The sequence below is a fragment of the Diuraphis noxia genome, unplaced genomic scaffold (genome assembly GCF_037042655.1).
Source record: "Diuraphis noxia isolate RWA-SAM2 unplaced genomic scaffold, SU_Dnox_SAM2 contig0003, whole genome shotgun sequence".
Taxonomy (NCBI): Eukaryota; Metazoa; Arthropoda; class Insecta; order Hemiptera; family Aphididae; genus Diuraphis; species Diuraphis noxia.
The window spans coordinates 56,498,113-56,521,909 of NW_028301713.1; the positions used below are offsets into that span (position 1 = coordinate 56,498,113).

The 23,797-nt window shown below is 27.2% G+C and overlaps 2 protein-coding genes across 2 annotated transcripts; one reads left to right on the forward strand and one right to left on the reverse strand.

Moving 5' to 3' along the window:
- Positions 1-24: 24 nt before the first annotated feature.
- Positions 25-16,113, reverse strand: Ube4A (Ubiquitination factor E4A). The gene is made up of 14 exons (XM_015524889.2): positions 15,446-16,113; positions 14,632-14,868; positions 13,641-13,784; positions 13,265-13,579; positions 12,863-13,203; positions 12,152-12,355; positions 11,783-12,074; positions 9,633-9,778; positions 7,403-7,552; positions 5,160-5,243; positions 4,906-5,065; positions 4,510-4,681; positions 2,325-2,532; positions 25-2,264 (listed from the first exon to the last, which is right to left on the reverse strand). Exons 1-14 carry the CDS (start codon positions 15,986-15,988, stop codon positions 2,138-2,140), a joined length of 3,123 nt encoding a protein of 1,040 aa, XP_015380375.2. The 5' UTR covers positions 15,989-16,113; the 3' UTR covers positions 25-2,137.
- Positions 16,114-19,569: 3,456 nt separating this feature from the next.
- LOC149057569 (uncharacterized) lies at positions 19,570-23,099 on the forward strand. Its single transcript, XM_089224019.1, has 2 exons — positions 19,570-19,705; positions 22,209-23,099. The coding sequence occupies exon 2, from the start codon at positions 22,219-22,221 to the stop codon at positions 22,903-22,905; it is 687 nt and encodes a 228-aa protein (XP_089080145.1). The 5' UTR covers positions 19,570-19,705; positions 22,209-22,218; the 3' UTR covers positions 22,906-23,099.
- The last annotated feature ends 698 nt before the right edge of the window (positions 23,100-23,797 follow it).

Genomic DNA, 23,797 nt, shown 5'->3' on the forward strand with positions numbered 1-23,797 from the left:
GTAAGACAAAAATTCAAGAAAGCGTTGTGTCTTCTCACATATATATTATATTTATTGTTCAATTGTTATAACATTGATTTGGAAACCTTTTATTTGACAAAAATCCCATATTATAATATAATTTCACATAAGTATACACTACGAAAATATTTAACTTATTACTATATTATTAATTAACAACTGTATACTCGTAGTTTGTTGTAAATGTGAGCCATGAATTATATGTACACACACTATCTTTTAGATAGAGACCCATTTGATGGAGAAAAATATTGAATTTCTTATATAATTATGTCAAGCAAAACTTCAGAATGTTATTTGTTTTCATTTGACATTTAAAAATAATATTATTACTTAATAATAAGAAATTACTTGTGTAACAAATACCTTTTTAGAATTAACAAATTAGTTCCAAGCTTTATTTAACTTAAACCAGTGCCGTATTTACCAGTAAACACTATAAGCTTGTGCTTAGGGCGGCAAATAATTTTTAATATTACATTTTTACTAAAATAAATGCAAATGATTATAAAATGTTTTTAGACCAACGGGATTGTGGTAATATTTATATTTTATGTTTTTCAATTTCATAATCATAGCGTTTATGGCTCTATTATATACCATTGCTGCATTATTTGTAAATTTTTCGTTATCGTGTTGTAAACAAGTGGATTCGACGAATCGTTGTCGACAATCGTAAAATAAGTTATTTATATAACATGGGTTAATAGCACAAGAGCTTCAAAAAGTAAACATAGATTTAGGGATAGTTGTCAAACTCTATAAATCATTAATTAACTTCATAACATCTATTCGAAATGATAAATGTTTTAATGAATATGTAATTTTGGCAAAAAAAATAAAGAGTGAAGAGTACGAGTTTGATAAAGTAAGGTCTAAAAAACGCTAACTTTAAGCAGACGAGACAAGAGAAAATGAAGTTCATATAACTGGAAGTGATGTTAAGAATAGAAACATATTTTACCATACTGGACTGAGTGAAGAGTGAACTTGAAAAAAGATGCGCTGCTTATACATTTGACAAATATGACTTTTTGACTAATTTAATACTACTTTCACCAGATGAAATAACTCAAAAAGCTGATAAGCTTCAAGAATTTTATAGCGATGATTTAGAAAAATCATTCGCTTGTGAATGTGTTCATTTTTGAGCATATCTTCAAAGTATTAATACAAATATTGATGTAGTTATCGAATTATCAATACACTTACGCGGTAATAATTTAGATAGTTTTTCCTAACGTAGATATTGCTCTACGTATGCTTTTATGTATGGCAATAACTAATTGTTCAGCCGAGAGGTCTTTTTCTACATTAAAACGTGTAAAAAATTATTTGAGAGCAAGTATGGAAGGAGATAAACTAAATTCATTGAGTTTATTGGCAATTGAAACTGAATTAGTGAACAAAATGGACTTTGATGCCATAATAGATGATTTTCGACTCAAAAGTCGCGCAGAAAGCCGATGAGTACTAGACATTAACTATTTAATTTTGAATATAAAAATTAACTATTTAAGTATTTATTACTACCATCATTATTATATTTTATATCATAATTTTTATAATTAAATTTTTTATATGAATGTATATGTATGCATTTTTATAACAGCTGTATATTTTTATTTTTCATCATTAAAATTTTAAGTAATAAAGAAAAAAACAATAATTGTATGATTTAATAACATTTTTTAGACTAGAAAAATATTTATATTAAAAGGCGACAATTTATTTTGTGCTTAAGGCGGCACAATGGTTAAATACGGCACTGACTAAAACCATTAACAAATAATAATAATAATATTATTTTATTGATCAATATTGATCTAAATATATACAAGTTTATGTGGCAATTAAAATATATATACAGCCATATAAGTAACAAAAACAATGTTTATTAATGATAATACTATGCACTTATGAAATATTCATACACCAATAGTCCATTATTAAAAAATTATAATTCATAAAAATATATTGTAATTATATGAAAATCTAACAATAACAATATTTTTTTTTTAATGGAGTGTCCAAAAATATTATTCTTAGTAGTACATATAAATCACACCGAAGAACTTATGTTGTAAATATTTTAGAAAATTGTAACTTTTACCATTCATTTTTTAGTTTTTTTGATTTTAATCCATTCGTCAATTTGATTTTTCAATTCTGTATTTGTAACAACCATATCCATAGTCAAATGAGAACGGTTAAATGGATCGGTCTGATCGCTTAATAAATGTCTAATTAAAAATTAAATAAATTAATCAGCTCTTAGTAAAGGAAGCAAATATACTTTATACCTTGCTATAGTAGATCGGTCAACATTAATTTTACTTGAAGGCAAAATAACAGGATCTATCATGAGAGTAGACATAATAGGATCTAAAAAGTTTTCAGGGGCTTCTGAAAGTAATAACTCTTCATCGTTACTTTGTTGTATAGCTAGTTTTGATACTCTTTGCGCAATGTTATTAATTCCAACAATTAATGATGCTCCTCCTATTCTTGCTAAATATCCATAAAAAAACGTGTTAAAGTTTAAACATATAAGGAAATATATACTAACTAAATCTAAATAAAAAAGATTGTTAATTTATGCAAAATAATAATTAATTATTTACTATAATGCAATTTGCAATGAATAACTTATTGTAACATACTGCATATTTAATCCACTTATTACTAGGCTCTAAAGGGATCAGCAAGTAATTTCAAATGGAGTCCAAAAGATTAAATAATAATTAAATGAGTCCCAAGGAAAAAAATATTTGTCGAATCTTTTTTATAATAGTTAAATGAAGACAAAAAAAATTAAGACAATGTCAGCATGTCTTGTTGATGGTCCAGTTTTCTGCCATCCACAGTCCAGATTTGGACTGCGGCCAACCAATTGCCGATTATTGATTATGAAACTGTATATTTTTCTCTATTCATCAGGATACAATTAAAAAAAATTAACAGACTATAGTATAATATAATTATTATATTACAATTGACCTGCTGTGGCTATAGGAAAAAAAACTAGGAAATGTCCATAATAGTAAATTTAAACGGTTGGATAAAATGTAATATGTTTAATACATACCTACTACGTATATGAAATAAATATATATGAATAATAATAATACAATCTGAAGTACCTATATGGAAATATTGTGCACTTTGATTTCTGATGCCCATTAATTATTGATAAATTATTGGGGGTTAGTATTGTGGTAATGGTTCAACCTCATGTGGTGATATCACTTTAATAAAAAGGTAATTTTTACACAAAAATTTTTCTTTAGTTAATAACTATTTTAGGACGCTGTGAGCTAAAAACAAATAAATATGTTCATATATCAACTCTATATAAACTTTCAATATTCGCAACATATTATGAAACTAGCTATTTGTAAATGTTGCATTTACTCGGAAATAAATTTCAAATATTTTATTAAAATACCATCTTATTTATTAATTATTATTACTGAAAAAAAAATTATACCTTAATTAAATGTTATGAAATAAATATTAAGCAAACATATTTGTATTTATTAAACGGCTTCAAACGGATTAAAACTGATATTTATGAAGTTAACTAATTGAAGGTTAATGGTAATTATAAATTAAATATGGTTATGGTTTGATCATTTTTAATAAAAATTAGCTTTTTGCTAGAATGGATAATGGGAACTCATAACTAAAGAGCAGATTATTAGATTCTTAACACTTTCACTGCTCCAGATATATGACCTAAACATTTATACCATTACATCTAATACCCATTTACACCAATAATTAGATCAAATAGATATACACATTTAAATTTGAAAAAAAATTATTTTATGATAGTGTGACAGCAAAAATTTAAAAATATGATTATAATATGCTCTAAAATAATACCTTTAAATATTCTTTAACAGATCAAATATACTTATATTTTTTAATAATTTAAAAATGTGTATACCAATTAGAATAAAAACATATTGTGTGAAATATATAGCATATGATAGCAACTATAAATATATAGTGTTTACATTTTATATCAATTATAAACTTCAAAATAATTATTGCATACCTTCTCCCTGATAAATTATTCAAATTTATTCACATTTGAAATAATAGGACAAATTGAGCAATATCAAATTTAATAACAATTAAGTTATTAAATAATTTCAATCACTTTTCAATTTTGAACAAAAAACAATTTTTTCTATGCCCATAAAAATATTTCTAATAAGAGAAATGAATGAATATAATTTTTTTATGAACAAATAATACAATATATTCTTAAATATGAAATATAAGCTGAATAATTTTTTTTATGCAAAATAAATATTTTTCTACAAATCCACAAAGTCAAATATATGTAAAAACTTAAAACCCAATATCTATTCATTAATATAATTAGTAGAAGGTTAATGTTTTTTTTTTAATGGTAAATTTCTAAAAAATTCAATGATTTAATAGTTTATTTTATTATATTTTAAACTTTTATAGTACCTAAAACGTCCGCAGCCTGTTTGAATAGTAGTGGATTGTATGATCGTCCATCTTTGGAAACAGCTAAACAAAATGCTTCACCATTTTTGCTATCCCCCAAATGTACATATATCATACAAATATTCAAAACTATTTCAGCTGGTTCAAATTTGTATTCTTTCATATCTTTCACCTGTAACAAAAGAATAAATAAACTTCAAAAAAATTTTTTTAAATTTGTTTCTTTTTTTTATTGAATAAGATAATCCAAATTTGACACCAATATTTTTTAGGTTACATTAAATATTTCATAAATTACTAATAGACACTACTATTAATAGACATTATTCAATTAATATAAATGTTTAAAAAAAAATAAAAATAAAATCTATGCCATGTAAATAAAAAAGTACTTACTTTAAAATTTTTTTTTTTTGGTCCAACTAAATGACATAAAAAGTAATTTAACATAGCAGCAACTCTATCGACCATTGTGGGATGACAAAATATTGATTTTATTTCTGATGTAAGATATTTAAATGTATTGATGGTTTCCTTCCCAAGAATATTATCAAATCTGTAAATACAATATTTTTAGCAAATGCATAAATATGCAAGTTAAAATAAATAATATCAGCAAAAATGGACAAATTTAAAAAAATTATGCTTACCTAGCAATCATTCCAATGTGTTGCAAGTATGACATATTTTGCGCTCTTTCTCTTTGTGATAGATTATTCCATTCGCCTGATTCACTAATATAAGATAAAACATATAAAATAAACTATACATTTTTAATTACAAACATTAATTAACATTCTAATCTTATATTTTTTTGGTAGTGAATAAATAAATAAAATTGAAAAGAATATCATTATTTACTGTATACATAGTATAACAGGAAAACCTGACTATTGAAATAACTTTTGTTCAGATAACTTTTTTTTTATATGCATAATTTATTACTTTTGCACTACACTTATAGTATACATTTTTTTATTTTCATTATTATTATTATTATTATTAATACCAAAAATAAAGAAATTTAAATCTGATGGACATTTTTTTTTTAAATTCATAATGGCTAATTTGAAAATCTAGGTTTTAGAAAAAAAAGTTTATTTATATAATATTAATCTAGAATAAACTTTTTTTGCATATTTTAAGGACAATTTTGAATAGATAGTTGTTAAAATCTAAATAATTTTTTTAAAGTTATTACTTTCCAAAGCAATGAGTTTTGTTATAAAATGTAACATTTATAAAAAACTATGAAACTAAACATGACTGAATTAAATATCATACCATGGGTCGGGAATTATAGCACTTAAAAATACAATAATAAGCACTAAAATATGCACTTAAAAACACTAGAATATGCACAAAAAACAAAATGCAGTTTATTATTTTACTATTTTATTAATTACCCAATCATTAATTACAATTAGTGTCACATAAAAAATTTGAAAAAAATCAACTGATTGCTTCTTGAATTTTTTGAACTTTATTCGTCAATATAATATAATGATGGTAACTATACCTATACTATAGTACTAAACTATAATAAATAGGTACATAAGATTGCATTACTATTTTCTTTTTTAAATCAGTTGACATTTTGGATAATTTTCCAAAATATGCAAAATAAGCACTTTCCTGATGAAATATGCAAAAATATGCACATTCAAATTTTAGATTTAGTATCACGGCTTTGAGAAATGAATTTATTTCGTACTCTGCTACATTTTACAATAAATAAAAAAAGTATGCAAATGCTATAAGTCCCAAACTCTGATCATTACAGTCAAAACTATTCTAAAAACCAGATTTACATATTAGTTGTTTTGAATTTTTCAAAAAAAACATTAAATCAAATTTAAATTATTTTATTCAGTTAATGAAAAATTAAAATTAAAATTGTATATAATATGAGCATGCAAGTTAGAAAATTATGCATGATAAAAAAAATTTAAAATATTGATTGGAATCAGTTACTTCATTAGTCGATCATTTTCAACTCTTCGACCAAGAGTACAAGAGAAATTGAGTCTAATGTTGTATATATTTGAAATTCAAAAAAAGCTCATAACAATTTAATTTGACTTTTTGATAGATATTTTTATTTGATAAAGTTGACAAACTTATGAAAAATTTTGGATTGGATTGGAAAATTTGAACTTTTGAAAAATATTATTTAATAAGATACATTTTTATAAATTTATAACAAAAAATAATTTGCAAATTTTCATTATTTTTATGTATTTTATTAAAATTTAAAACTTTAAATGCTTATAAAAAAAAAAAAAAAATGATCACTGTATTTTTAATATGTTTCAGTTGTAATAGCATATTAGGACCTTTGAATTAAATTTTCAAATTTTGTGCCCAACAAAATATAAAATTGAATTATTGATATTTATAGAAAAAAAAATTAAAAAAATTGAAAACTGAAAATATCTGTAAAAAACTTAAAACAAGTAAAATAAAAAATAATTTTGCATAAAAATTCCTGTTTTTCCTGTTTGACCTTCCCAATGCACCAATTAAATTCACTTTCGATTAGAAAAGCAACTTAAATGAAAAATTGAAGTATTATTTCGACTACTTATTGAGCACACAGACTCAAATAAAAAAAAAAACATCATTGTATAATCCAATAGATTCATTACTCTTCTCAGTATTTAAAAGGCCAACTCACTATTATGAATGTAGATAACATAAAATTGAAAATGGTATGGTAACTTTCTTAGCAAAATAAAAAAAATATTTTTATATTATTTACCTAACTTAATCATCCAGTTTTAATTTTTTCTTTTTTATTGTTATTTAAAGTATTCATATATTGATATAATATATCTATTTTAATGTTGTAATTGTGAATTGTAACAAAGTAATAATAATTATATCTACTTACTTAGCAGTTTGCATTTGTCTTAATTGAGCCATATTTGTTAATGCTTCATCTAATAAGAACACTGCATCATTCATTAATAAATTGATGAATCTTAAAAATAATGGTGGAGATGCTGCTTCCATATTATTTTCTGCATCTTTCGCCAAAGATCTTAAAAATATGTATTCCAACAATAAATATTTAGATAAAATAATAATCTAAAGTTAAATATCACATATACATTTGTTGAGAATTATGTTATTTTTTATAGATCTTTGTGAAGTGTGTTGTTTGAGATGTACTATAAATCAAAGGTTATTAATCAAAAGGATGTTGTCAGCATGTTAATTAGGTTTACTTTAGGTATTTGGTGCTAAAGATCTAGTTAAATCTAGGTAAACAATCTCTATTTAAATAATATAAGAGGTTAACAATAGTTTGGAGAGGGGAATCACAGAGATAGTAGCTATTGCTTTTTGTAAGGAGTTTCTGTGACAAGTTTCAGTAGTCTCTGCTCCCTAGTTGCACGTTATTCCGTATTTATTATGCAATATTCATTATAAGAAATTATTGAATATGTATATCAATATTTTAAATTAATAACTTATAATAAAGTTAAATAATTACCAATGATTATTTAAAAACATAATAATTAACTATATTTTAAATTATTTACCCAATTTAATCAGATACATGTTGAATAAGTTCTAATATTTCAAGTAAAAATGTAAATAAATAACTGATGATCAAAATTTGTATTTCATTTTATCCACACACTGATATTGGGGATGACATTACTATAAGTTGTGTGTTTGTTTTCAAACGATTTTGGCAAGGACAAGTAAACTTATGGGTCTATACAAAGATGGTATGTTGCCTGATTTATTATGTTTATTAGAGAAAGACTATGGAAAGTAATGGACCAATTGGGGATACCAAAAAAGATCATAAGAATGATTCGAGCATGTGTGAATGGGTCGAAATGTAAAGTTAAGTATGGAGGGGAGGAATCAGAAGAATTTGAGGTAAGGACAGGCTTAAGACAGGAAGACGCCTTATCACAAGCCCTGTTTAATATAGCACTGGACTCAGCAATTAGAGAGACTTTGGATGGAGCAACGGGAATCAAAATTGGAAATGATCAGCGACTGGTATTGGAAGGATACGCAGACAATGTAATAATAATGGCGGAAAGCGAGGAAGACCTTAAAAGAACGACTAGTAAACTGATAGAAGAGGGTGGAAAAATTGGATTAATAATGAATGAGGAAAAAACAAAGTACATGATAGTCACGAGACACGATTATGAGATAAGGCATATGAAAGTCAATAATTATAACTTTAAAAGGGTAGCAAACTTTAAATATTTAGGGGTAAATATTAATGAGAATGCGGACAGTCACGAAGAAATAAGACTAAGACTAGTAGCGGTAAATAAATGTTACTTTGAACTAGTACCACTACTCAAGTCAAAACTCCTATCACGGAAAACGAAAATAACGTTGTACAAATTTCTGATAAGACTGGTAGCACTATACGCCTGCGGTGCATGGGCAACAACAATGACGGACGAAAATAGACTAGCTACGTTTGAACGGAAGGTTCTTAGAAGGATATTTGGGCCAAAAATAAATGCTCTGGGGGACTTTGAATTAAGAACAAACCGAGAAGTAGAAGAACTATATGGTGAAACAAATATAATTGGAGTCCTTAAGAGTAGTAGACTGGGATGGGCTGGTCATGTATGGAGATCCGGAGGCCCCATAGAATTGGCCACAGACTGGAAGCCGGACACAAGAAGGCCGAGAGGATGACCCAGACAGCGGTGGAAAGACAGGATTGCAAAAGATGCATCGAGACTGGGAGTGAATGACGGAAAAGAACTAGCTCAAGATAGAGATAGATGGAGACAAGTGGTTGTTGCGGCAGTGGACCTAAATGGCCCGTAAAAGCCAAAAGAAGAAGAAAGAAGAAGAATAAGAATCATAACAGACAATTTCTATATTAGAAGAAAATAAGATAATCTTGACAAAACTAAAAAGTCTTAAAAATTTAAAAATTTAAATAATTCTTTCAGATCACAACAATGTGAATGGTTTACTCATAGTTAACCAACTTATCATTCATTGAATAATAGGGACATTTAGGATTATAATCATCCTGTGAATACGAACAATGCTAAATATCTAAATGGTAATAATTGACACTATCTACAGCAATTGTGTTAATAATTAATACATAAATTTATTACTTGAAAACTTCTCTGTGTTCTTCTAACTTCCACAAATAATCCATGACAATATACATAGGTCGGCGATAGTTAAATTTTTGTTCGAATTCCACACTTTGTCCAGTCATTTCAATACCCACAAACACATCTAATAGAGCGTGAACAATCTTAAAACAAAAGAATTATAAAAAAAATTTGACTAAATGTTAGATTTGTTATAATAAGGGTTAGAATATTTATGACCTTAATTAATTAATACTCTAAAAATACAAATATGCAAAAAAAATTACAAGTTAAGGTGACAATATGTCCCGTTAACAACGGGATAGTCCTTTTATCACATCCCATTGTTCTGACAAACATCAAATGGGACGCTTTTTGTCTCACTTTTAGTAGATGGTCCTGTTTTAATCCTGTCATCTCAATATTATTATATAATTATATATAAAGAAATAAAGAAATCAAAGAAATAAATACAAAACAATAACAATATAATATAGAACTACAGTTTAACATTTGAAGTTTGAAAGTTATTAAATATAACAGTTTATGTGGGCAAATAGTGTTTGTGATGAATTATAATTTTGAAAATGATGAGTAATCAACATCAATCCAAAAAAAGTAGGAATAATTTGACCAATTTACCAAAACTCACAACAAAAACTACTTCAAACAAGACGTGTTTTAATAAAATATTAAGGTTATTCAACAATATTTAAATTGTAAAATATAAAATTTATCAAAAAATTATTGGGTATTTTTTTAAGAGTATAAGTAAAATCTTAATGTAAGACTAACTACAAAATATGTTCGAACATCATAAAACTACAATAAAATATAAAAAATATAATCTCTAATACTTACTCAAAAAAAAAAAATAAAAATAAATAATCCATTCCACACGACTAAAATCAATATAAATTAATCCAAGAAACTACTGATGTGGTTTCACTTAAAAAATCAAATTCACAAAAATATAAACAGTGAGATGTTAAAAAAAAAAATGTAAAACCAATTTAACACAAAATCGGCATCAAACAAAGGCATACAAGACGGTCGGTCAACCAACACTTCACCAAAACTACTAAATATTAACATTTGCAGCTACAAGAAAATTAAATTTACACAATACAACGAAGGAGACGAATGAAATAGTAAACTCAGCAATAACATCCACACTTTTGTATTTTTTTTTTTACTCCGTCTAGCGATCTCTGCTAATTTTTCCTCATCACCCTGCATCCTTTCATAAAAAAAATTATAATATACACCTAATTTATAATTTCGAAAACCGCTCGATAGACAAAACTAAATAATCATAGAGTGAACACCGCAACCAAGAAGATGAAAAAGAGAGATACAACAATTAAGCATTAAAATTATAATATTAAATATAACAAATCTCTGATGACAATCAACATAAAGCAATCACATATTATATAAATGGACAAAAAAAAAAATCGAATTCTGATCACAGCAGTTATAGAAGGTTTTGAAATATTATAAATTATACCCTATCCCAAAAATTTTTCTCTCAAAACAAAAAATATATTTATGTTATTCCTATTTACCTTTCCACACTCTAAACACTAAATATACATAATACAACTAGTAATTTTTTTAATTTAATATTATAATTGTATACTTACATTGCATAGTTTTAAATTTAAAATATGAGGACATATTTTTTTTTATAACATAAGGGAGTGTTGTATGTGGCATGTGCCAATTAATAATAAATTAATAATAGACAAATATTACTTCTCTTACATAAATATTTAAATTGCGTAATATTAGGCCAATGTAGCAAATGAGCTGAGGCAGCTCATGGTAAAAAAAATTTTAAGCACCACAGTAGAGGGACAGTGCGGGTTTCGAGTGAGAGGCGAGATATGTTTGTAAGCGATTGATGTAACGATTTGAAATTTAAAATATAAGAACATTTTCAAAAAAATATCAAAAATATTATTGAAAAAAAAAATTAATTTTTAACTAAAATTGTTTTAAGATTAAAAATTCAATATACAATTTTTTATAACTGCTTCTACATCATACTAAACAGGTTTATAATTTAGTCTGCAATGCTAAGTAAAAAAAAAAAAAAAATGTTTAGTCATAAACACCCTAATTTAAGATATAGCACACTTTAATTCCAATAATATATTAATTACTTGTTTACGATGGGGATGATTTAAAAATAATAACTCTCTGTAATATGATCCTATTGAATTTGTTACAGAACTATCTTCATCTTTGTGTGGTAATAAGCAATCTAAACATTCAGCTAGACGAGCCCGCAAATGTGGATTTCTCACTCGACTATTTGATGTCATGAAGATTAAAATAGCATTTAATAATTCACTAACTAATGAAAAACCCGGTTCCTCTAAAGAGCGAGAATGAAAACGTCGCACCAATGTTAAATATCGCCAAATATTTTCCAACAAAAATTCTGGAATGCATCTAAAAACATATATAATTATTTTAGGTTATAGGTTTTAGTAATGTATATAAAGTTTATAATGAATTGGTAACTGTACTTTAATGTAGGAGGAACAACACTAGGCAATGGAAATTCAATAACTGAAAATTTATTAGGACAGTAAGATTGAAGGTTATTTGATTGAAAATCTTTATCTACATCCAACACAACTTGAGTAAGCCAAATACATGTTGCTTTTTGAAATTGACTCAAAAGATGTAATGCCGATGGTTCTAAAAGAGCAGCTTTCATAGATAGGTATCTAAAAGAACAACAAAATGTAGTTTCATAAAATAAATTAATAAAAAATGTATAGTGTGTAGTACAAGATAAATATGTTTGATAATGAAAATCATTTATAAGAAAATTATTTTTATTTAAATACAATTAAATTTTCATAGTTAAAACTTGAAAGGAAAACAAATTTAATATAAGTCTTACATAAAAAAATTAACGAATTCTATGCTATATTTTCCATTTTTTATTTTTTTCCTTCTTAACAACCCAAATGAAGTTAAAAAGAAAGAACAATAAATGTATTATATTAATAAAATTAGTAGTTGAATTTTAACAGTCAGTTGGTATAGTTATATTTGAAGAGTTAGAGAACTTATGCGAAACAAATAACAATTAAGGATATTTGGATCAGAAAACCCCAAAACAATTATTATAAATTAATATCAGTAGTAAACACTATATTTTTAAAACAATTTTTATAAATAATTAATTTTTAAGATTTGTTTCTTTTAAAAACTTTAATTAAATTTACTTCGTCATTTCACCTTCCATACGATCATTAATAAGTTTCATTACTTCAGATGTGGCTGAATCTGATTGTTGAGCTTCTACAAAAGTCTGTTGCATTCTTGCTAACTCTTGGTTAATATTTGTCATTTTTTCTTGTACTTGAGCAAAACCTATCTCTAAAGATATTTGTGTCATGTAAAAACATTCTGTAATAAAATTAAACTGCCCTTTAGCTACAGGTCTATGGTCTGAAGAATTATCATTTTCTTCAGAAGTTTCAACATTTGTTGGTAGAAGCATAGTACTCTCATTTAATTTTAATAGATGAACTCCACGTTGTCTACTTTCTTCATTATTATGAACCTAAACATATAAATATTAGAATAATAACTGGTAATATCAGTCATAAATAATTGTAACTAACTTTTGCAGCACAATAGGTAGGATCAATTTTCAACAATTTTGGATTGTCTGTATTAGAAATAAATGGTTGACACAGCCTTAAAAGAACCGCACTTAAGTTTAATGCAAATCCATCTGAAATAAATTCTAACATTGACATTTCAACATTCCATAATTTACAGCGTCCCATATTTTTTTCCAAACAACGTCCCAACCAAGATAATGTTTTATGTTTTACTTCAGGTCCAGCTTTTAGGAGGTTTAATATTATTTGATGTAATTGAACATGTAACGTCTCCAAACCAGACCATATTCTACTTTCCAATGAACCAGATAACTGTGAAAAAGAAATATTTAAAAGAAATGTTATTTAATGTCAAAAATTAGAAAATACTAACCTCTTCCATGGGTTTTTGGAAATATTCAAATCTACCTCCTGGTGTTTGTGGTAAACCTGATATTGCAAAAGTAGCTCCAAGCACTGTATTTGTAAAATGGAAACCAGGAGATGTATCTGGTACATAACAATCATCAATCATAAACTACAAAAACAAATACATTTTTGACAAAAGTTGTACAGCAAAAATTATTCATAAAAGGTTTGTTTTTTAAATGATTAAAAATATTAAGTAATTATAATGTTTTGAAATGTATATTCCTTCTTACTAGTATCTACTAGGGCAGCGTTTCTTAAACTTTGTTACCAGTGGAACCCTTTAGATGTTCACTTTTATCATGGAACCTCCATTTTTTTTTTAGCTTTTTAGCTTTTTTTAAGGATTATTTGCAAATAAATTATTAATATTAAATTACAATTGAGTTATTTTTTTTTTTGTAAGGAGAAATGTTTGATACATAAACATGAGCATTTGAGAGTACTAATTTTAAAATTGAGGGGTGCTAATCCCCCTCTAAGCCCTCCTATTTAAGCCTATGATGCACATGCAATCAATAATAACTTTTTTATTTTAATTTAAAAATTACAATCTATATCATTTGATACAATAATAATACAGACTAATAGTAGGAAATATGACAGGTTAAAATTATTTTGATGAAATTAGTCACTTATTTATGATACTTAATTATTAATTAATGATAATAAATGATATGTCACTTTCTTTTTTAAGAAATAAAATTTTTTTGATACAACACTAATCTAAATCTTATCTTTAAAACAAAAAAGACTTGTGAGATTGGGCATGAATTAAAAGTTGAAGTTAAACTTAAAAACTCTAAAATCCATACACAATTACTCTCTTAGAAAAGCTACCAAAAGGTGACAGCCTCTTTTAATAGAACACCCACAATACATTAAGTGTTTAGATGATATAGAACTATTAATAATAGTGTTATAATAACTACCTAACAATTTTAACTGAAACTTACATTAGCTAATAAAAGTTCTGCAGAGAATACTTGTAGTAATGCAATCTCACAATGCGGTAAAAATATAATTGTTGATTGTAATATTTTTTCTTTTACTTTCTTAAGTATTGGACGGTATATATTTTGAATTTGTGATTCTCCATCATCTTCATCCAAAATAATTTGTTTATTTACAGAAGTAAAAAATTTCACATAATCTTCAAAAGATGCAGTATTAGTTTCAAATAATTTTAAAACCTAAAATTTAAATATGTTTTGTAACATAAGTAACATTTGATACAGTAGGTTAGCAATAGTTAATTTAGTCATAAATAAATATTCAATATTTTATTTAAATTAATGTTATAAGAAAACTTGTAATCAAAGACACAAATTATTAAGCAATTTGACTTACATAAAATAAATAAAAATGTCTATTTGTTTTCACACAAAATACAAATCTGTGAGAATCTTAGTTTTAATATCCACTGTCTTTTAAGTAGAAATTAACTATCTCAAAAAATATGGAAATAATTCTATCAGATTTAAAATATATTTAGTTAGAATTGATTATACAAATCCTAGGGCTGGGAAATTAAGAGGACACTATACCCGCAAGTAAGTATTTTTCTAAGGGAAAAATTATTGTTGTTTTTAATATTTTAATTTTTAAAAGTTAAAAATTTTGAAATGTTTATTTCTAAACGATATGATGACTGATGAGCAATGTATTTAGAATCATGGAAAAAACACATATCATTCTCTTAATTGATTAATTTTGCATTTGTTTTAAATAATATCAAAAACTTAATTAATTAAACATAATTAAATGTACCTGATCATTGATATTTTGGGGACTATATAGATCAGGTTGTTTAAGCGCAGTAGATACATTTGTACACAAAAAACCAAATATTTTTGAATAAATATCTTCGCCGATTGATGGATAGCGATTTTCTTGTTTAGCGAAAGTCAATTCAATGAAACATTGAAATAAATACACAATGCACTCCTTCTCAGTAGTATGTGATGTAGTTGACACATTGTGTTTAGTCTTGAGTAAATATACTTCTGGATCAGCCAACAGTGTTCTTTCAAAAATTGATTGTTCAAGAATTTCTAATTCTGCTACATTATTGACATTCAACTTTAAAATTTCTAATAAATCTGGTAAATAAATAACTGGAGAGTCGTATTCTTTATCAAAGCGAGGAATCATGGTAAAATGAAATACGTTTTCAACAAGTTTATTTAAAGTTTCGTCAATACCATTATTCATTAATGCCATTTTAGAATTAGAACCTGTAATGTTATCCGTAGATTCACATGAATTATCGAGATTATTTCTTTGAAATATTGAAAATTCGTTGTCCGACATATTTTGTAGTTTGTAGTTAGTACACGTATGAGTAAAATAAGAAATCAGCAAAACGGTCAATAGTCAACTAAATTTAACAATTATTATAGTGTTTTAGGCACAGGTATAACATTTTAGGATATTACACTTAATGATAAAAATTTAGGATAACGAATAAAATATATTGATCACAGCCACGGATATAGATAATAAAAAGTGGTAAGCAGTTTGTTGTAGTTGTCAGTAGGAATGCCAGATGGTACTGTTTTCAATCCTGATAGTAATATTAAAAATTCAAAAGTTGTGCTGTCAATTTTTAGTATACAACTACCTATATACAATCAATATTATGTAGGTTCCCACACGTAAAATATTACAGCTGTACGTAAGTTCCCAAACGAAAATTTATTTAGACTTAGGACTGACAACTTAAACGTAGTACAAATTTGATTGTTTTTGTAAAAGTAAAGTCCAATAAATTTTTTAATCTGGTCCAAATGGCAAATACATAATAAAAATTAATAATATAATGTGTATTTATAGGTATATGGTCCAGATATTATTTGTACTTTCGCAAGTGTTTATAGTAAGACTTGTATCAGAACTTGCACTATCTTCGATGTAATGTATTTGAGTTTTCGCAATAAGTCAAATAAAATTTAATTTTTTTCTACTACTATTATCATTGATATTAGAATCAATGCTATTATTACAACTTTTATTATTTTATACCTATATATGTACAAATAATATGTGGACCATACCTAGTACACCATAGTATGATGATCATACATTATTAATTTTCATTATATATTTGGACTAGATTCAATTAAAAAATTAATTGGACTTTCTTTATGCAACACAAAAACAAACAAATTTTAACCACACCAACTACGTTTAAGTTGTCAGTCCTAAGTCTGAATAAAGTGGGAAGGAGGTTTGTATACGGTATATAATTTTTTTTTGTGTGGGAACTTACGTATGCATACCCTTGTGTGATTTTTACCTGCTATATAATTTACATTCGCCAACAATACCACCCTACCTTGGTGGGAGGAGGGGCCCTAAGGCGTAAGCTGGGGGCTTGGTAAGTTCCCACACGAAACATAACAGGTAAGCAAGTACATAATATGTAAGTTCCCACTCGAAAAAAATTACGGCCGTACGTAAGTTCCCACACGGAAAAAGTTAAGTTATTAAGAATTAGGAATGACAACTTAAAATTTGTTTTGTTTTTGTATTAGATAAAAAAAATCCAATTAAATTTTTTTAGGTATAAAATAATAATAATAGGTAATAGAAAAAAAATCAAATTTTATTTGGTTCATTGCGAAAGCTCAAACACTTCACATAGCCATTATTTTTAAGTTATATAAGTTGTTTGTCAGTCCTAAATCTGAATAAAGTGGGAAGGAAGTTTGTGTTTGGCAAGGTTGAGCATTAACGAATTAAAAGTTAAAATTATAAGCAATTTATATTATAAACATTATTATGTGTCTAAAATTTTTATTTTGAAAATACGAAAATTTTAACCTTAAATTAAGTTAAGTTACTTTTCTTTGCCCAGCCTTGGTGTTTGGTATAATTTTTTTTCGTGTAGGAACTTACGTGTAAGTGTATTTTTTTTCGTGTGGGAACTTACGTACGAATATCCAGGGGTAATTTTTACCTGGTATATCTCGTGTGGGAACTTACATTCGCCCGTAAGCTGACCCGAATCAGAAAGTCACGGACCTTCGGGTCCAGTGCTGGTGTCCCTATGACAACCAGGGAGAATGCCTAGCGCTATTCCGAACCTCGGCGTCTCGTAACTAGCTCCATGAGCTAAAATATACGGTACGAAGTTGTAAGGCCACGGCATGCCGCGGCAGGCCCGTCGCTAGGGTACAAGCAAGCCATGCGTTGCTTTAGGGCGGCATAACATTTAAAAAAATTGAGGCGGCAAATTGTAATATTAAATTTCCAAAAAGGACAGAAATTTAATTATTATTTTTATTCGCTTTAGGGCGGAAAATGTCTTACGACGGGCCTGGGCCACGGCAATAAAACCTAAAGGATCATGTATAGGAAAAACGATTCTGAGCGGAGATGGTTTATCTGTCTAGGATATATTATAGGTTATTAAAAATTTTAAAATAAAAAAGTGGCTCAAATGTTTTGAAAACTTTTCGAAAATCGAAAAATGACCTCCCTAAAGTACCAGCTCAAGAACATTACCTTTCAGAAAAGATGTTACACTTGATACTTTTGAGCAAGTTTAGAGGGAGAAAAAGTGTTTACAGAATAAAAAATAAAAATAAATAGAAATAAACATTGTAAAACCAATAAATTCTTTGCTCTGCTAAAAATCAGGTTCATAATATGTAATGATATTTAAATCAATTAACCACCCCCCCCCCCCCTTAACAAATTAAAAAATGTAAAAATGTCTAGTATATTCTAAAATTTAAAATGTTTATTTTTTTTTTTTTTTTTGTTTAACTGAATAAATACTTTATAAGACACAAAAGAGGCAAGACAAAAATTCAACATACCGGAACACCTTCACGACGCACTGGGCCCTGACGAAAAATCCACCCAAAACATAATTTTATTTTTGAAAGATACTGAACTGTACAATTTAATTTAAGTCGTCATTTGATGTAAAAATAAGCCAATGGTCACGTTATCGAGGCTTTTCTCTTAATAAAAAAAAAAAAAAAAATAAAAAAAAATACTTTATATAATATTATAGTAAATTTATAGTACAGCTGTATATATAAGGTGTATTTATAGTGCCTATATGTGCGGTACCTTAATGAAAAAAAATCTCCAGGAAAAAAAATCAGGTCAAGTTACCTATAGAAAATAAAAATGAATTAATATTTATACAAGAACAATACAGGTACATACAAACTTACTTTTTAGTAAAATATTATAATATAATACAGATGTAGAGGAAAAGGTTTCAAGTCCCTAGTCCCTACGGTTAATATTTTTTGTATTACAACAAAATGTGTTTGCTTTTTTCCTCTGTCTTAGTATACTGCAGGCAATCCTAACTACAGTTTGAATCAGTGGTTGAATTGTGGGAGGACCAGGGGGACTGAGCTACTCTTCATTTTTCTTCAAATATTATAGCGTACCCCTATTTGTTAATTTGTTATATTCATCAAGGGATAGGGTTACTGTCAAATTGATTTGCTTAATTGTTCAATTTCATTTATTAGAGACTTAGAGTCCACCTTTATTTTTTTTTCCAGTTCAACCACTGGTTGAAAGTTGTAAGCTTCGACCATATAAGCTAATAGACGCGCCTTATCATATGTTTGTATAGGCACAATTATGTAGCCATCATGTTTAATGATATGACGTCACGTTTGGGCAAGGGGCAACACAATTTCGAGTTATTAATTATTATTAATTTGTTTATTTGGTGTTTACTCGTTCACAGGCTCACAGCGTTTGCCGTTTGGAACACATTTTTTACTGTCGTATTGTATGTCTCGAGTCTATTGACCCTTGTCAATTTGTCATCGAAAATTATTTTTCACATTCTAGCTTTCATAGTTTCAAACTGCTTTCTTTGAATCTTGAAAGTATTGTGTTTTGAAATGTTTGATAAATGATCATGGTTTTATTATAATGATAGTTAAAGTATGAATGTTGAAAAGCTTATTTTTTTGTTGCATTATTTTACTTTTGATATTCATATGATTTACCAAATGGCAAATACACCTCACTAGGACTAGGAATAAGGTAACTACTGTCTGCTAAAATGGTAAAATACAATAATGGTTTGATTAAATATTGTATTCTTACTATTAATTGAATAATATTTTATATAATATATTCATATATTGTGTAATCAAGTAATTATATTCTAATAAATAGTATAGTTGTGGATCATTTACATTAACAAATACATAACAATTATTTTATTATTTTATTGGATTTCATCATTGATTAAAGTATAATATATAAATATAGGGAACTACCATAGGCTTAACTAGATCTCTAAAACGAGGGGTGCTAAAACTGTGAATACATCACAGGGCCGTGGGGGCTTTGCACGGCCCCACACGGCCCCCACGGCCCCTACATATAGACAAACTTTAATCGATACATCAAAACTTTAAAAAATATATTAAGATTTTTTACAAAAATAAAAAAATGAACAATATTTCTACTACTACAATATCAAAAACATATTGAAACATTTTTATTTCATAATCCTGTTAGATAAATAATAATTTATAGATTTGAAATCAGCATACATTTTCTGGGTTTCATGCAATATTTATTCAAAATAGTTTCGGTTTTTATCTGATTGAATAAATCTTTTTCAATATTCAACAAAGATAAATAACAAATTATATTATACGACCAAACAGTTATACATTTTTTCAGAAAATTTCCTATCATTTAAAAACATAAAATTCATAATATTAGGTATATAATAATAATTATATATAAAAAACAAGGGGTGCTAAATTTTAACTTGGGGATGCTATAAAAACCTTTTTGCATCCTCCCTAGGTGCGCCACTGGTACTTACAGTAAATAAATTTATTAAATACATGTATTTTAAATGTTATGACATTTATTGAATTAGCTTAAAAAAAGTATAATTATTAATTTTATACTAAAAAAAAAGTAACTTATTTTTAACTAAGTTAAGTTACTTTTATTTTCTAATTAACTTGTAACTTTTGCAAGTTAAAAAAAATAGAAGTAACTTTTAACTTTAAACTTAACTTACTTTTTTCTATATTAACTTGACTTAACGAGTTAAAAAAAAAATAGTTAACTTGCCCAGCCTTATTATTTTATGATGTCAAGTGTATATTAATCTGAGAGTTTACAATGAGGTAACAATATACTAGTTCTAAATATATCATTTTGGTAAATTTAATTTTATAATTATATTTTAATTAATAAATAACTCGTAAAATAGGAGAAAAACCGGGATACACAGATAGATAGATAAATAGTAATTAGTGTTATAGTAAGGAAATAAGAAATTAAGAATTAAAATTTGTAAGTAAGCGAGTAAGCCATTAATCAATCATATTTTATTGGGATAGCTAGAATACTATCTATAGCCCGGCCGCCGGCCGGCGTTATTGCCCAAACGTGACGTCACACGCTACATTATGTTGGCGTCAAGATATTTACCGTATGCCGCGTCTATTAGCTTATATGGTCGAAGGTTGTAAGAGTAAGACCCATACAAGTACGTATGTTAAGTAAAAATGTTTAAGTTTAATGGTTAAAGTATTAAATCTGAGGATGCGAAAAAAATAATATCATGATATCTATGTCATGGGTGAATGCGATAAATCTCTAAGACCTTATAATTATTTATAATTACTCATATAATAATTTGTATAAAAGAATTAATCTATGGCAACAGCCAACAAATAAATAATTTCATAAAAAGCAGTATATCAACATCTAGTTAGGATGAGCGGCGAATATGATGATGCGTCATAGCATTCGTAACCGCACAAACAGAATTTTCACTAGAAGAATCAATATTTTTGTAAGTTTTTTTATATTCTTTTATTGCGGATGGTATATCTAATACATTTGAAATATTTCGAAACGAACAATAAGTGTTGCAAATACCGAAGCGCGCAATGCACGAAGCAACTATACAGCAGCTCAGCGTTTTTCGAATTTGATTTTTATTCATAAACTTTATGAAATCAAGGCATAATGTACACCGTTGCTTATTCATAGAATATTAATAAAAAAATTTGTTAATAATATTATAAACAGTATGAACACCCTTATGCCCCTTAAAATTCAGCAATTGTTATTAATAATTTACGCGTACATTTTATTCTGAACAGAAAGTTTTCAGATAAATTCCCCCCCCCCCCACGAGGGGGAATATATAAACTTAGGTACATATAATTGACATTTTTGAAATCAGATCACGGGATAAGTTGGAACAATAGATTTAAAATTTACAAAAGAATAACAAGTATTACATTACGAAACAATTTAATAAATAATAATAATATGTCAGTTCGAGTAAATTGACAATTATAGGTTTTTTTTTTTATTTGCTTTTTAAATTATTGGTATTATTAGTTTTAATTATAGTCAAAACTATTCAATTCTAATTTTTTATTTTTAACATTGAAATTAATTCATTTATTAATATTTAATAGAGTATTATTTTTTTGGCCAATAAAAAATCAACAAAAATATTGTTGTTATGTATTTGATTAGTATGAAATATTTTTGTCAGTTTGGGCTGTATGTCGAAGTTATCGGCCTCGGCAACCTGTCTTGTTTCGTCACGGCTACCATCACAGGTATCCTGTTCCGGGTTGTGGGTGTCCACTATCCAGGTTAACACCAGCGACCCCATAATGCACATGTTGGGCATAGAAGTGCATCGCCTCCACGTCGAACGATCCACGATGTCTTGGCTCACCTGGACAGGCCGAACATCAGCTGGAATCTCCAGCACTGGCAGCAGAGTGGACGTACAAGTATCCATTTCTGCATACTTGTCTCATCCACGAGAGGAGAATATACAAATTTTGTCTACCATAGACATATATAAAGGCGGAACTCCCGACCCGCTTAGTTCATATATAGTTACGGGCTTGCTGGTCATTCATACTTCATTTCGTTCATGCAGTCCAGCAAACACTCTTCGACATCAGACAAACCTGTTTGGTTTTTCACCGCACTTACCGAAATCATGTGGGGTACAGTGTTACACAGTTTTAGACGGCTGCTCGGCCGATGGAAAACAGATTTTGGCGTCGTCCAGCAGTTTCAATAGGTTGATGGAAGAGCATGACGATATTCGGTATCGATTTATAATCACGAATCAATGGCCTGGACCCATTTCTCAACGGTGTTTTTGCTGGTTTGTAGAACTTGGTCGAACGGAGATCCGCAAATACTTTTTGCATCAGTCCAGTCTTAGCTAATAGCTACATAGCAGATTAATCTTCAGGCGTCATCATAAATAAAGTATACGAATATAATGTTTCTATGATAACTGATGAAAATATAATAAAACACACAAGATGCTATTGTAACATATTATACAGTTTATGAGTTAATGATTATAAATTGATTATATAAATGTCCAGTGACAAATTACCCTTCTTCAATTACAGTATACAAGGAAAATTAATATCTAAAAAAAAACATCAAATTATTCTTTTTAATTGTTTTATCTTTTATGTGGATCTGAATGAGAAAATAAATATGAATGTTCCTTTCAATAGTTTTTTCTAAAAATATGTTCCTAATTTTTAATAGGTGATGTGATTTTATTCTAATATTGCTTAAAAATAGTAAAATTGATTTGACGTGAAAACGTTTTCTCATGTAATACCAGACCTACGCGTGTGAGAAAACAATATTGTACCTTTAACAACCACTTAAAATTCTGTTCAGTATAGTGGTTAAGGCTTTTTTGAAGGTAGCTGGTATACTACTATGATAGATTTTTACAAAAAATCTATAATTCTCATTTCCTTAAACCAATTCCTATCTACGCAACTATTGATTAAGAGGATAGAGGATGTCAGCACACTATTTGTTTTCTCTTTTTGGCTCACTCGTAACATAGACAAAACGTATTTACTAAGAATCATTTTTTCTATGTCTTTAAGTAATTTTAGAGTAAACCTTCCATTACAAAAAAGATAAAGAATAATATTTTTGAGGGAATGACATATCGATTTTATATTTTATTGACATTTGACTCTGTATTTGACTTTCAAAATAAACAAAAAAAATACTGTACATTTAAATAATGTTTAAATTATTTAGAGACAATATTTAGACAAATCGATATGTCATTCTCTCAAA